Source organism: Coturnix japonica, chromosome 1 (assembly GCF_054131305.1).
Source record: "Coturnix japonica strain WE chromosome 1, WE-NBRP24, whole genome shotgun sequence".
NCBI classification, from domain to species: domain Eukaryota; kingdom Metazoa; phylum Chordata; class Aves; order Galliformes; family Phasianidae; genus Coturnix; species Coturnix japonica.
Window position 1 is genome coordinate 124425519 of NC_140663.1, and position 15078 is coordinate 124440596.

Below are 15078 nucleotides of genomic sequence, written 5' to 3' on the forward strand. Positions count from 1 at the left end.
CCCTCGCTCCCTTGACGGCCTCGGATCCCTCGAAGGTGTCGCCCCCCGATCCCGCAACTCCACCCCCCGCAGTCCCGGTCCGCTCCCGGGGGTGCTCGCACCGCACCAGAACGCACCGGGCTGAGCGGGGCCGGGAGGGGCCCACGGCGCCCCCTGGCGTCCTCCATCCGCCTCGGGAACGCTCGGAAAGTTGGTTTTGTGCAGCAAGCCGTGTCGTATAAAATTAACGAGGACCAATAAAATTAGCTTCCATGTTTCAACTGTAAAAGTCCCCGAGAAAAAGCGAGGTGGTTCGGGGGAAGCGGAGGGGCTCTGGTTTGGCTGAGCTCTCTTTGGCCGAACTGGGGCCCTTTTATCTAAAGCCCAGTGCACAAACATATAGCTTAATGTGACTAGTGTTCTTCCTTTTATTTCTTTCTCTATGGCAACCAATATGTTCTGCTCAGAAATGTTCCCCCATCAAGGAAACAAATGATCGGGAGGGAGCTGCTCTATGCGGCATCTGTTCCGATGGAGCGCACAGAGTTAACCCCGCTCAAAGGAGAGCCGGGCGGCGGCGAGAAGTGGAAAATGAGCGATTCTGCTCCCCCCGCGCGGAAACCGACACCTCCCGGGCCCCCCAGCCCCCATTGATCTGCCCATCGACCGCTGCCAAAGGACTCATGCGAGGGAATTAGGATGATGGCGAGGATCGCGCGTCCAAAAGAGCAGCGGCGGGGGGGATAGGAGGAGGGTGAAGGTCGGGGGGGAGTTAGGGGGGGGCAATATATCTATGTATTGAAAATAGCGCGGAAAAATGAAAATAAAGGCAAGTCGCGTCACGGGATATTGAAGCCAGGAGAAGTTTGCAGGCGCGTTACAGGGCCTAGTGCCTTCACCATGCATTATACAGCTCAGTACCGACGGCGCTGACCCCAGCGCTGGGGGTTCTGCTCTGGACACACTGTCCCGGTACCTTCGGGCCCGAGTGCGGCGCTCTGCGTCCCCTATTCACCCCACTCCCACCCCCGAACGGCACGACCCCTCCTCACGGCGTTCACCCCCTGCGCGCCCCCGGGACAGCAGGTGCCGGCCCGACCCGGCCCGCGCCCCCGCGTTGCCCTCCGCACTCACAACGCTGTGCATTTTCCAGACCTTTCCTCATCTCCACCCCCACCACCCCCCCACCCCCCACTCCGCCCCCCACCCACCCAACCCACCCAACCCACCCCAGGCCCTAGCGTTACAATAATGAAAAGTGAAGCAGCCTCCAGCAGCCTCCCCAGCCCCGAGGAAGCGCTGTGCCGCCCGAGCGCTGGAACCAATCCGCGCTGGATGGAATATTTCACCACGGTGCAGTTTGGTGAAGATTTTTTTTCCCTCTTTCCCCCCCCCCCCACCCCCCGCTTTTTTTTTTTCCCTTTTTTTCCCCCTTTTTTTAAGGCCGTTGCCGTGGGTTTCCCCGCCTTGTCCTAAAGCTGTTGAAAACACCCATCCAACAGACAAGAAAAGTAGATCAAAAAATGCCAAGCACTTACCGAGCGCACTCCCAGCACTGAGGAGATACGTTTTTGCTTTCATATGGGGGGTTTTAATAGGGGTGAAGGGGGGCACACCGCGCCTTCTCGGCTCCGGCGCGGCTCTCCCCGCTCCGCTTTTCCCTCTCACTGACTCCGCCGAGCCCCGCTCTCCGCCCGTCTATTATTTTCACCAAAATATATGAAAATTTATGCAAATGGAAATCAGCACTAACTGTTCTCCCCTTGTTATACTTTGGGTTTTTTTCCAGACAAAACAATCACACTCCGCGAGGGAGGGGGCGGGAAGAGTTGGGGAACTAAGTTGGGGTTTTTTTTTTTCCTCTCTCTTTTAAATAAAAGGCGCTGCTCTCCGCCGCAGCCTGATTTTGCTGCTGCTCTCGAGAGGGAGGATTGGTGGGGGGGGGGGGGGGGGGAGCAGGGGGGGGTATATATTTTTTTATTATTATTATTATTATTTGGGTGGGGGGGTTCTCCATCCCCCCCCCCTCCCTCTATATTCAGACGTGGATCTGTTTGCAGAGGCGCTATCACGTTCCATCGGGCCACCTGAGACGGCTTTTGAAAGCGCGCACTGTGAAATTCATAGCGGTAATTTAGACAAAATCCTCACTGTATATTAATGAAAGACGGCCCCATGGCACCGCTCCTATCCTCCCCATTCAGTGTAAACAAAACCACGAGACTCGCTCGGCTTTTTGAGCCCGATCCAAGCAAAATCGGCTGGAAAGGAAAACACGGGGCTCTGGCACGGAGCGCTCGAGCGGCTGCACCTGGAGATCTCCCATTGAGTCAATGGAATCTGTGTTGGGGCTTTGCTAGAGATTTGAAGAAATATAAAACAGAAGGACCTTTGGGGACACTAAAAGTCAACCCCCCCCTACCCCCACCCAACCTCGTTCTGTTGGGGTTCAACCCCGCTTTCTCCGCGGGGTTCCCCCACTCTCCGGCTCGGACACTCGTGGCGTGGGAACGTCGAACGTCCGAGCGGTGCCCCCTCTCTATCAGTCCCCGCGGAGCGCTCCGTCCGCCCGCGCTGTTGTTGTCGCCACTTTCCCTTTTCTTTTTTCTTTTTTTTTTTTGCCTTTTTTTTTTTTCCTTTTCTTTTTTTTTCCCCTCGGTTCACTGAGGCCGCCCGTACGCTGCGTTTCCGCTTGGGCGCATCTCGCTTTCCCCCGCCCCCCTTAACCCTTTCCGCCCGCCCGGGGCTCCCTCCTGTTCTCCCCCCCCCCCATCACCTCTTTCCCTCCCGACGGGGCGGCCCCGGGGGCAGACAAAGGGAGAAAAGGGGGGAAGAATGAAACAGGGGGGTGGAGGGGAAAGCATCCCGGGTTGGGGGCGGAGGGGGGGGGGCAAAGAGATGGGTTGGGGGGGGGAAGCATAAAGGTGGAGATGGTGCTGTTGTCTCTGGTGCTGCTGTTATTGTTGTTGTCATTAATTATGGTGCCCCCCCCCCCACCTCCCCGCTCGCCGGGCGCGAAGAGTTAAGGGGAGGAGGGCAGGGACGGATGGAGGGGAGGAAGGAGGGAGGGAGGGGAAAGGGGGGCGGAGGGAAAGGGGAAAAAAAAAGGGAGAGGAGAAACGGGGGGGGGGGAGATGAGGGGGGGGGGCACTTCCAGCTTTGCCTAAATTAAAAGGCAGCCAATCGGAACGGGCGGAAGGGGGGCCGCGCTGTCCGTCACGGGGCGAGCGGCCAATCGGTGGGGGTGGCGGCGGGCGGGCGGCGAGAAGCGGGGCCGGGCGGACCCGAGAGGGGAGGGCGGGCGGAGGGAGGGGAGGGAGCGGGCACGGCCCGGGAGAGGGAGGCGGGGAGAGGAGAGCGGCGGGACTCCGGCCCCGGCAGTGCGCGCAGCCAGCCCGGCAGCCAAGTTCCCCGCCGGAGTTAGTGTATAAAGGATACCATATATGCACACACACATACGCACACCTCTCCGGCAAAGGCGCTCCTCCTCCGCCTCCTCCTCCTCCTCCTCCTCCTCCTCCCTCGACCAACTGCTGGAATTAAAATAATAAAAAAAAAAAAAAAAAGGAAAAAAAAAAAAAAAAAAGCAAAACAAACACCGAGGAAAAAAAAAAAAAGAGGAGAAAAAAAAAAAGCGAAACGAAACGGGAGAGAGAAACGAGAGAGAGAGAGAGAGAGAGAACGAGAGGGAGAAACAACCCGCGAGGTGCCGAGAGAGCCCAACTTTGGGATTTTTTCTTCTTCTTTTTTTTTTTTTTTTTTACTTTATTTTTTCTTTTCTTTAATCCGAACGACTCGAGGAGACGGAGTGAGCGGACCATGCCTGGCGAGGGCCGGGGCTACGGAAAAAGGGCAACGGAGGGGAAGTGCTTACGCGGGGCACTGAACGCTCCGGCGGCGGCGCAACTTTGAGATATGCATCATCAACGCCAACAGCATCACCGCGGGAAGTTTGCTCCGGACGCCGGCGAAACTTGCGAATAAAAGAGCGAACCGAAAGCGACGAGGAGAGGAGAGCCGGAGAGAGAGGACGAGAGATTCCCCCCCGCCCCCCTCTCCCTTCCCCCCCCCCCCCCTCCCCTCCCGCTCCGCGCCGGGAGGAGGAAGAGGAGGAAAAGTTTCGCTCGGAGCGGGGAAGGCTGCGCGGAGGAGATGTACTCCTAGGGGAGAGCCGGGGCGAAGCGCGGGGGCTCGCCGGTCCCCCCCCCCCCCCACTCCCGGCCGCTTTTTAGCCTTTGTTTGGTTTCCTCCCCGAGAGCGGCGGCAAAGTCGGGCGAGAAGAAGGCGGAGGAGAGAAAAGCGCGAATCTCCTTTTATTTTTTTTCCCCCCCTCGGAAAACGAGAGAGAAAAGCCAAAAAAAAATAAAAAAAATAAAACAACCCAACAACAACAACAACAACAACAAAAAACAACCGTCAACGACGACCCTACCGTCATCACCTCGGCGGCACCGGCAGCACCGAGAGGCAGCAGGCGAGCAGTCCCGGCGCTCGCCCAGCGCAGGACGGCCGGCGGACGGGCGGAGCGGAGCGCGGCGAGGCGCTAGCAGGTGAACCCCGCGCCCGGCGCCCCGGCGACGCTGGGAAGGCGGCGGAGGCGGCGGCGGCGCGGGCGGCGGCCCCGGCAGCGGCCCCGGCAGCGCCGGGCAAGGGCGCTCGCGGCGGCGGCGCGGCGGCGGCGCGGCGGGGGCGAGCGGCGGGCGGCGGGCGCGGGATGGCCGCGGCCACCTCCAACCCCTACCTCCCCGGCAACGGCATCCTGGCCGCCGGCTCCATCGTCCACGCCGACTCGGGCGGCGGAGGCGGCGGCGGCGGCGGCGGGGGCATGCAGCCGGGCGGCGTGGCCGTCACCTCGGTGGCGGGCGGCTACCGCGGCGACCCGGCGGCCAAGATGGTCCAGAGCGACTTCATGCCGGGCGCCATGGCCGCCAGCAACGGCGGCCATATGCTGAGCCATGCCCACCAGTGGGTGACGGCCCTGCCCCACGCCGCCGCAGCCGCCGCCGCCGCCGCCGCCGCCGCCGCCGAAGCGGGCTCGCCCTGGTCCGGCAGCCCCGTGGGCATGACGGGCAGCCCCCAGCAGCCGCCGCCGCCGCCGCCGCCCGACGTGAAGGGCGGCGGCGGGCGAGAGGAGCTGCACGCGGGCGCGGCGCTGCACCACCGGCCGCCCCACCTGGGCCCCCCGCACCAGGGGCACCCCGCGGCCTGGGGCGCGGCGGCGGCGGCCGCCCACCTGCCCGCTATGGCCGGCGGGCAGCAGCAGCAGCAGTCGCTCCTGTACTCGCAGCCCGGGGGCTTCACGGTGAACGGCATGCTGAGCCCCGCGGGCGGCGGACAGAGCCTGGTGCACCCCGGGCTGGTGCGCGGCGGAGAGACGGCGGAGCTGGGCGAGCACCCCGGGCATCACCATCACCACCACCACCCGCACCCCGGGCACCACGCGCCGCACCACGGCGCCGTCAACAGCCACGAGGCGCACTCGGACGAGGACACGCCGACCTCGGACGACCTGGAGCAGTTCGCCAAGCAGTTCAAGCAGCGGCGGATTAAGCTGGGCTTCACGCAGGCCGACGTGGGGCTGGCGCTGGGCACCCTGTACGGCAACGTCTTCTCGCAGACCACCATCTGCCGCTTCGAGGCCCTGCAGCTCAGCTTCAAGAACATGTGCAAGCTGAAGCCTTTGTTGAACAAGTGGCTGGAGGAAGCCGACTCCTCCACCGGCAGCCCCACCAGCATCGACAAGATCGCGGCGCAGGGCAGGAAGAGGAAGAAGCGGACCTCCATCGAGGTGAGTGTCAAGGGGGCCTTGGAGAGCCACTTTCTGAAATGCCCCAAGCCCTCCGCCCAGGAGATTACGAACCTAGCGGACAGCCTGCAGCTGGAGAAGGAGGTGGTCAGGGTTTGGTTTTGCAATCGGAGGCAGAAAGAGAAACGCATGACCCCGCCGGGGATCCAGCAGCAGACCCCCGACGATGTCTACTCGCAGGTCGGCGCCGTCAGCTCCGACACGCCGCCCCCTCACCACGGACTGCAGAGCGGCGTGCAGTGAGCTGGGCTCCGCGGGGCCGGGCCGGGAGAGCTCCGGCGGCGGCGGCGGCGGCGCCGCGCTCACACACACGGACACGGACACTCACACTCACACGCACGCACGCACTCACACACACACACACACACTCGCGCGCGGGCCGGGCTCGCTCGGGCCGCCCGTGTCGGTATATGTACGGATAGAGGAGGGCGCCTGGATCTATCTGTCTATACGGGATCGATAGAGAGAGGGAGCGCCGGGGAAGGTCGAGCCGAGCGAGAGCGTTTCCGCTGCGTTGGGAGAACGGGGTGGAGATGCGTAATGCACCAAAACTGCAGATGTGCCGGGGGCTGCTGTGGGAAGAGGGCTCGGCCGGGTGGGTTCTGCCTTGGGTTTCTGTTCGGGTTTTTGCTTTTCGCCCCCCCTCCTCCCCCCTCCCCCGTGAGCCCCTCTCTCAGAGATGGGGTCTGCATCTCTCCCCTCCTCCCCCCCCCCGTGCTCTCCCCTATCCCCAAAGGGCTCTTCTCTCAATCACGGAAACTTTATTTTTCCCCCCTTCCTTTTCCTCTACGCCTTCCCTCCCCCCCCCCCCTTTTTTTTTTCCTTATTATTATTATTATTATTTCCCCTTTATTTTCTTTATTTATTTTCATTCCTTTTATTTTTATTAGATTTTTTTTTTCTCAATGGGAGAGATCCAAAAGAAAAAAAAAAAAAAAAAAAAAAGGGAAAAGAAAAAGGGGGAAGCAGAAGCGAAAGCGATGTGATCAATCAGAGGGGGCCTGCTGAGTGCCAGCACCTCTGTTTTTCTTGGCCAAACCGTAGGATTTTGGTGCGAGGCAGACATCCATTCTGAGAACACAGATATCTATAGAGCGATATATTCCGCAAAAATGAGAAGGGCCACTTTGTTGTTTTGGTTCTGGTTTGTTTGTTGGTTTGTTTTTTTTTTCCAGGAAGAAATAATAATAATAATAATAATAATGAAAATATGCACACAGCACTAAAAACAAGCAGACTGCGTAGGGAGGCAAATACATATATATATATTTATCTATATATATAGGTATAGCTATAGAACAAAACTATGGGAATACATGCCCTCACACCGAACACTGACCCTGAGGAGAGGGGGGCGGGGGTGGGGGGGACAGACAGAAACCGGAGGGGGGTTGGGGGGGGGGGGGGAGAAGGGAGGGTTGGAGAGGCCGCTGGTCCCTAAAGTTGGAGCTCCATAGAAGGACTGCGCTGAATTAAGGGAGCAGCGAAAGGAAGGGAAACCGTTCGGGGGCTGTCACGGTCCCGCTCCTGACGGCTGCCAATCATCACGGAAGAGTCATTAAAAAAAAAAAAAAAAGGAAAAAAAAATTAAAAAAAAAATCCACCGCTAATATTTTTTTTATTAATATTTTTATTTTTTATTTCTGGACTGATTCAGATAAAAGGGATTTAGAAGGACTGAGCATCTGCAGCTGCACTTATCTGAACTTCTCCTCTCTCCTTAAATCCGTTGCCAACTTTGATTGAATGGGTGCTGTGGATGTGATTCTAATAATACTGCCATTTCCAAGCAGTGTTTTTTTGGTAGGTTTTAATAAACAGACTTTTCAAAAAGACGGCAATATAGAATTGTTTAGATCCGTTGTTGATCTAAAAAAAAAAAAAAAAAAAAAAAAAAAAGAAAAAAAAATTTGCTTTATATTTTCATTAAATGACTTCTTTTAATATTTTATTCAGAATACCTATGAACTGCTGCAAAAAAACGGTAATTTATTTTTTCCCCAGATCTTGTATTACGTGTTTTTTTCAGACGAGCACAAATCAAAAAGATGAAATGAAATGAAATGAAATGAAACTATGGACAGTTGTTAGGTAATAAGGGTATCTTTTTTGATGTGATAATTTTGATTGTAATTTAATTTGAGTAGTGATTCCGTAAGAGCCGATTGAGAAAAAAAAAAAAAAAAAAAAACAAATAAATTTGTTAGAATGAACGACTCCGTGTTTGCTGCATCCGAAGCGGGGCCCAATAAAAAGTTCAGCGGAGGAGGGAGGAGGAGGGAGTTGCGCTGAGTGCGGGCATTTACGCGGGGCACCGCGGAAGGGACAGCGCGGAGCCGCCGTGTGACGCTGCGGAGCGGGGAGGGTGGTGGTTTGGAAAGGGGGGGGGTGGGTGGTTGATGAAGGAGATGAAGGTGCTGCCAAAAGTTCGGTGTCGTTCAAACGAATGGGAGGGGGGAGGTGGGGTAGGGGGAGAGCCGTGCGTTGTTTTGACGCGTTATCTGTCTCCGGAAAGATTTGTACCTGATTTATCTGCGGGGTGTATATGGAGAAGGTGCTTTTCTTTCCCTCGGAAGGATGCCCAAGGGGTATTGCTTCCAGCCAACCTCACACACCGCTCTGCTGCTGTTGGGGTTCCGGCCCTGGTTGCGCCGTAATCCCTCAGCAGCAGCAGCAGCAGCAGCGATGTTACACGGGTGCGCCGAACGCGTCGCGGTGCGCATCGGCCGCTGCGCTGCGGAGCTGGGACGCGGTGGGGACAGGCCGACCCCCCAGCAGCCGTGCAGGGGTTCTCAGTTGGCAGCCCAGGCCCCGCGGCTCCTTCCTCCCCTCCTCTTCCTCCCGAGCGCTCGTACCCGGCGGTGTCAGCCCCGTGAATCGCGGCCGTGAGCCGGGCGCTGTACAGCCGGATTGAGGCGCATCGCAGAGCCGGGGGTTTTGTGAGATGCGCGGGGCCTCATTGGAAAGGAGAGAGGGAAAAGAATGCAAAAAAAAGAGAAAAAAAAAATGGGGAAAAGAATATTTAACATAAAATAAAAAGAGGAAGAAAAGGAGGAAGGTGACGACAGCGGTTCTTTGTTCGCCTCCCGGAGCTCCGGGCAGGGAAAGGGGTGTTCAAAGGCGAATGTCAGCTACAGAGAGGGACCGTGAACATCTCTCTGTGGTGTTTGGTGCCCAGGTTTGGGTGGTCACAAAGGGCTGGAGTTCGGCTTCGCTCTGTGCGCTGTTAGGGGACGGCCTCGGCGGCGTGCCGGGGGAGAGGGGCCAAGGCTGGGCCGGGGCAGCGCTCGGCTGCGCGGACTCTGCCAAATGCTCCCGTTCAGCGGAGTTATTGTCAGAGAAAAGTGAGGCCGTGGTCAGCCCCCCTCCTCCCCCTCGTTCTCCCTCCCCCCCGCCCCCAACTGAGTCTTCTGAATGTATTTGGGAACGTCAGAGATAACCGGGATAGGTGAGAGCTGAGGGCGCTGCGTTCGGGTTCGTATCGTTCAACGTGTAAATAATGAAAATATCGTTGTGTATCACCACATCTCCTAATGCACTCAGTAATTGTTTTCATTTATAATATCACCGTTCTGTGCGTGGAACTGAGTCGGTATCGTTCTCCTCTTCCTCCCTCTTCTTCTTCCTCATTTTTTTCCCCCTCTCTAAAGTCAACGTCCCACAAAGTTTCCATCGTTCAGCCCGGGTAATCCCGAGTGGGAATCGCTTTATGCTCCTCTTTCCAACCCCCCCCCCCCCCAGCTGGGAGCTCCCACTCAGTCCCCTCAGGTGCATTGCAGCCGCCGTCCGCGCGTGTCCGGGGCTCAGCAAAGAGCTTCACGTTGGTTTCGGAGCGGTGGTTCCCATCGGAATGGGCCCAAAAGAGCCCTCTTGTTTCGTGCTTCGTGTGTGCGCACCGCGGTGCTGGTCACCTGCTCTGTGCGAATGGTTTCACGTAGAGACTATAAGTTCTGGTACAAAAAGCGGTACATAGTGTTGGTTATTCTATCCATAAGTGTAACATCTCAATTTTAACAACTCGTTTAGGTGTTTTGTTTTTTGGTTTTTTTTTTTTCTTTCTTTCTTTAAATTATATATTTCTCAAATGTTTATCCCGTCGAAAGCAACGACGTCTTGTTGTATTTATTCGTTTATTTTTGTACTAAATGATCGACACCTCCAAGCCGCTGCTGCTGTGTACATCTGTGCAGGTGCGCACGCATCGCTCCCCGTTTGCACGGGGCTGCAGCTGCAAGCGAGGGCCCTTCGTTCGCTCCATGTCTCAGACTCAAAGGGACGCAACAAGTGGTGCAACCCGGGTGCGTGTTCAGGGCAGGGAGAGCCGTGCTGGGCGGATGGCAGAGCCGCAGCTCCGGGTACCACCGCGGTAATTTCAGTTGCACTTTGGTATAATGGAGCGGGCGCAGGTTTCAACGAGAGGCTCGAGGAAGGAGAAAAGAAAGGCAGCGAGCGACCCCGCGGTGTCAATGACACAGCGGTAGGGAGCTCCTTTTTGGCCGAGACTCTTTGGCGAGACAAAAAAAAAAGCGGAGGGGTGACCGCCGGTCGCTCTCCGAGAGAGCAGCGGGGCCGCGCTCTGGGGGCCGGCGGCTCCCACGCGTGGGAAGCGGCCTCGGGCGGACGGGGCGGCGCTGCCGGGGTCCCTCCCGCCTCCTCCCCGCAGCCTCCCGGGCATCTGCGGGCAGCCCGAGGGCGGCGGAGCCGGGCCAGGGCCGTCCCGGGGCGGAGGGCGGCGGGGCGGCAGCTGCCGCGGGTCCCACGCGGTTGTTTTCCTCGTGGCGAGCATTGAGCACAGCGCAGCGTCCTTTCTGAAAGATTTAAATTTCGCGGATGAATTACCATACAGCGGTTGCTTAGCAACTAAATTCAAGCCGGGCTAAGAATATGCAAGCTTTTTGTGTTCTCATTAATAAAAATGCCACTCTGACACAGCAACCTGACTTTGGATCACTGCAACTTCTGTAAAAGCCATAGGAGAATACAAACCGGCTCCTCCGTTTAATTACAGATCAGAGTGGCTTGAAACGCGATGTTTTGTTAATCCATCTTCCTAAAAGCGATGTAAAAAAAATAACGGCTTTTCAAGAGCACTGGAAAACCACTTTTTTAATGGAGCTGTCTGCCTGTGCCACCGGGAGCTGGAAGGCAAAACCTTCCCAAGCACTGCGTTCAGGCAGCATCTCTCTCCCCCCCTCCGCCCTCAGTGCTTTTCCCAAATCCAAAAACATTGAGACATTTGGAGCCACGGGGGAAGATATATCTGTATGCTAACCCAGAGTGCGATAGAGGAGAGCATCGCTGTAGAAAAGGATGGGGGGCAAAAACTTGAAGGTGCAGCCCCAGCCCTGCTCTGAGCTGGCTCCGGGCATGGGATGAGCAGGTTCTCGGGTAGGAAAGGAGCCTGAGGGACCCCTCACGCAGCTTGTGTCTCTAGAGTGTGTATCTCCCCAGTGTAGTTCCACTTCTGTGCTTGGTGCTGTCTCAGATCTGTAGAGATAACGGGATCTTGGCGATGGATGTTGGCACCGTGCACCCAATCCCGTCTACATAGGAAAATGACCTCATCCAAGGAGGGCTGTGTGTATATATAGGAGAGTTTAAACATAGACTCTACACCTACATCTAGATCTATATATAAAGATGTATACACACACACAGCCTTCTGTGTGTATATACGCCTCCGACACTCCCAAACCCCCTTGCCTAGCCCAGGTTGCTGTGTGCCACCCCAGCAGGCCGAGCACTGTACATGGTGTGGGCACAGGGTGTTGCTGGAAGCGCTCAGAGCTTTTTGTGTGCCATTGTGTGCCTCTGGTCCCCTCCCTTACAGAAAGGGCTGCCCATAGGACAGGCACACTCATATTGCCATCAGCTGAGGCTTTGCTTGTGGTGCCTTTTTCAGCAACAAACGGTTAAATCCAAACTTTCTCTCCCTGCTCCTTTATTTATTTGTTCATTTATTTACTCCTTGAAAGTACTAAAACGGGCACTCAGCTGCATGGACCCCAAATCACGTTAAACTGAATTGGATGCAGATGTGTTTTTTTCCATGGGGTTTACCTGCAGGAAGGTCACCACGGAACCAGGAGTCCCCCCCAATGGCTCTCTGTCAAGGTTCTCTTTTCTCCTGTGGAAGGGGAAGGTTGGCTTGAAGGTGGAGGCATTTTCCAAACGTGAGCTTTTGTGATGGAGGGAGAGAACTATCCCAGCAGGATTTGGCCTCTATTTATTTTAAAACATGGAATAGCAGAAAAAAGGAAAAGAAAAAAAAGTAAGAACAAAAAAAATCCTATATAACAAGTCCGAAGGGAAGAGAATCAGTGAAGTGAGAACCTGTGAAGCCTCGATTCCCCCAAGTGTCGGGTTCACCCAGAGCTCCAGCAGAGTGTTTTGCTTCTCTTCCTAACGGTTACAGGATGACTATCAGGAGGATGCAGCACAAATAAGCACGTTCCCTTCCATTTTGCATCTCCATAACAGAGTTGAGACTAAAAGCCAAAATCTGAGTGCAGCCCTTACAGAGCAGTAGGACTGTGCCAGTGCATATGTTTCCCACTCACATGTTGAAAACGATACCTTCCAACATGGGCTTGTTTCTGATAGCACATGTTTCTGCAGCTACACGGGCAAAAAGCTAAACAGAACTTCCCTGAATTGTTCCTATTGAGGGGCAAAGAGGCAGTGCTACATCAGCATGACACCTCCAAGGCAAACAGGGGTGTTCAGCAAGGCACACTCACTGGTGTTGTGGCCATATACTGAGCAGAGGTCTTTATTGTAGGCTTTGGATGGTTGGAACCCATTTGACAGCAGCGCTGAACCATACAGAGCATTCGGTTTGGGAACAAACTTCCCTTAGTGGCAGCTTGGGGTGGATTTCAGGCCTCCATTGCCAGGTGTCTGGGAACCCTATGTGTTCCCTTGCTGTCCTGTGGGTAGGATTGCTGCTTAATGGGGATGGTGCCTTCAGGTCCCGCCGTTGTGCCGTGCCCTCTGAGGTCTACGCATGGGGTGCTAGCGGAACTATTCCCTCCTCAGAGGGAGCTGGGATGGGAACGGGGGAAATGTATTATAAAGGGGAAAAGAGCTGAGGATGGAGTCCTTGTCTCTGGTAGGCCTGTTCCTAAACCCAATGTCAAGGCTCCAAGATGTGCGCGTGAAATGGCACAGACAGACTCTGTTTCTTTCCGAGGTCCTCAGGTTGAGTGCAGAAATCCCAAGCACTGCTGACTGTCCTGCGTCCCGAGTCATCCTTTCAAATTGAAATGAATTTCTTTAAAAAAGCAAGGGCTGGCTAATGGGGAACCTCGTGGCTGCTATATTTATGTGCATAAACTTGAAATTTAAACAACTTGAGGCGGTGTGGGATGTAGTGAGGCTTTTATATATAGTAACCTTTTTGTTATTAGTTTTGGAAGTGCTCAGCGATGCGCTGCTGCCAGCTCTGTCGGGCCGATGCGCGGTACTTGCTCAGCTGCAGGCTCTGCTTCCAGCTGGAGCTCCGCCGCTCTCCAGGCTGGTCGTACACAGCCAGGTAGACCACTTGTCCAAAGCTGAAGTACCCAAAGCGATTGCGTGGTTATAAGGGGGGTGTGGGGCTGGGGTTCTTTTGGCTGCTTTTCTTTGTTTCTTTGGGATTTTTCCCACCCGTCTGCATGCGGGTGGGAGCCAGAGGAGGTGGACACCAGAGGTTGGGTTTGGGCTCTGCTCTCCACCTCCCTGCCAAGATCGAGGCAACCCGAATATTTACCACGTACAAAAGGAATGAGAACCGCTGGGCATTGATCAATGTGATAGCCCTACCTCGACAGAAAATGGGCCCAGAAAAGCAGAGCTAAAACTAATCTTCCTAAACGGGGTGGTAGTGGTGGGGGGGGGGAGGAATTGGTGGCTGAAGGATTGTGCTGGAGCTGCACACATTTCTTTCATCTCCTGGATCTCTCATTCACAACAGGGCCCCATCTGCCTGAGCGGGACGTTGCTCAAAGAGATCCAATAGATGTTTGTTCCAGAGTCCACACTGAAGCCACAGACTGACGTGGAAGGGTTTCCATTTGTTTCTCACACGTGCAAACACACATTTCCTTCTCCTCTTCAAACCAGAAAACCTCTGCTCCCCACTTCTGCTCTCTCCTGTGTTTTATGCAGATCCATACTCAAATGTGTACCAAAATTCTTCACCTCGTTTGCTGAAATCGCCAAGATTTGTCAGGGAAATTAAACTAAACAAGGCACTGTGCGAAGCATTGAACTTTAAATACCATCCACTACCTCGAGGAGAAGAAAACGAGTCAACAAACGCTCAGGTTTCTGCTACCGTTAGGTTATTGTAATTAAGAGAATTATTTGGTTAGGTTTTTGTTGTTGTTGTTAAGATGGTGAGAGCTCTGTCATGCTCAAGCAGCGTGCGTGTGAATGCAATGCTCTTTCCCTTCTTTCTGATGCTGGGCTGAGAGCTGGTGTCTCCCCGAGCTGATGGCTATGGATGCAGAGGTGGTTGATGCCAGGACGGCAGGTGGATATCTGGGGACGGCAGCCCTGAGGAGGCAGATCGTACCCTGCAGCTCTTGGGCTCGGTGCCCTCCTTGGTGCGGCGGCGGTGAGGTTGCTTTGGGCTCCCCCATGGTGCTGCTGCTCGGTCAGGTCAGTGCTAACGCCTCGCAGCGGGGCCGGAGGGAGTCCCGTCGCGAACAATGGCATAAACAAAGGGAGGGGACCCGTTACCTTGACACGCTTTGTTCCTCGGCCCCCAACTGCATCCTCACGCCATACAGGGAGGCATTGCCCGCGGGAACGAGTGATGAGCTCCGGCCATTGTCCCGAATCCATTGGAAAACAAACCCTAACGCCAAGCGGATAGGCCCCCCCCACCCCCCCCACGCTCAGCACGGAGCTGCGGACGGCTCCATCCCTTTCCTGCTGCTCCCCGCTCTTCCCGCTGCTGCCACTTCCCCACGGGGCCCTCCACAAGGCTGGGGGCAAATGGGAGGCTATGAACCCCCCCCCCAACAACCCGTCCCAGGCACTGTGAGCGCGGCGTGGGGCGGCCGAGGGGTTGAGAGGAGCTGAGAGAGTGCGTGGGGTCTCCGCTTTGGCCCTGCGTGGAGGGGTTTCCCCGTGGAGCAGCGCAGCGAGGCTGCCGCTTTTGTTCTCATTGGATTCGGATGGGAGCAGGTTCCAGTCCGGGGAACCTTAAGGGGATGGAGGAGACGCGATGGCACGGCCCGAGGCGGACGGAGGCCCACGGAAGGGCACGCAGCGGTCCTGGGCACAGCCGGATCCGTCCTTTAAAT

The 15078-nt window shown here is 56.0% G+C and overlaps 1 protein-coding gene and 1 long non-coding RNA gene across 4 annotated transcripts in view; one reads left to right on the forward strand and one right to left on the reverse strand.

The window, feature by feature from the left end:
* Positions 1 to 1654, reverse strand: part of LOC107306657 (uncharacterized) — a 37030-nt gene extending 35376 nt beyond the window's left edge. The window contains exon 1 of the long non-coding RNA XR_014947790.1: positions 1518 to 1654. This is a non-coding gene — a long non-coding RNA (uncharacterized LOC107306657). The remainder of the gene's footprint in view (positions 1 to 1517) is intronic.
* A 2537-nt stretch (positions 1655 to 4191) lies between these two features.
* POU3F3 (POU class 3 homeobox 3) lies at positions 4192 to 7998 on the forward strand. Of its 3 annotated transcripts, XR_014947773.1 has the most exons (3): positions 4192 to 5767; positions 7443 to 7588; positions 7790 to 7998. XR_014947773.1 is itself a non-coding variant. In XM_085551813.1 (2 exons), exons 1-2 carry the CDS (start codon positions 4694 to 4696, stop codon positions 7455 to 7457), a joined length of 1089 nt encoding a protein of 362 aa, XP_085407939.1. In that variant the 5' UTR covers positions 4284 to 4693; the 3' UTR covers positions 7458 to 7998. The 3 variants fall into 3 exon arrangements, 2 of the variants coding, with proteins under 2 accessions (XP_085407939.1, XP_015705452.2); XM_085551813.1 differs by having other exon boundaries at positions 4284 to 5767; positions 7443 to 7998; XM_015849966.3 differs by lacking the exons at positions 7443 to 7588; positions 7790 to 7998 and having other exon boundaries at positions 4284 to 6743.
* Positions 7999 to 15078: the final 7080 nt, after the last annotated feature.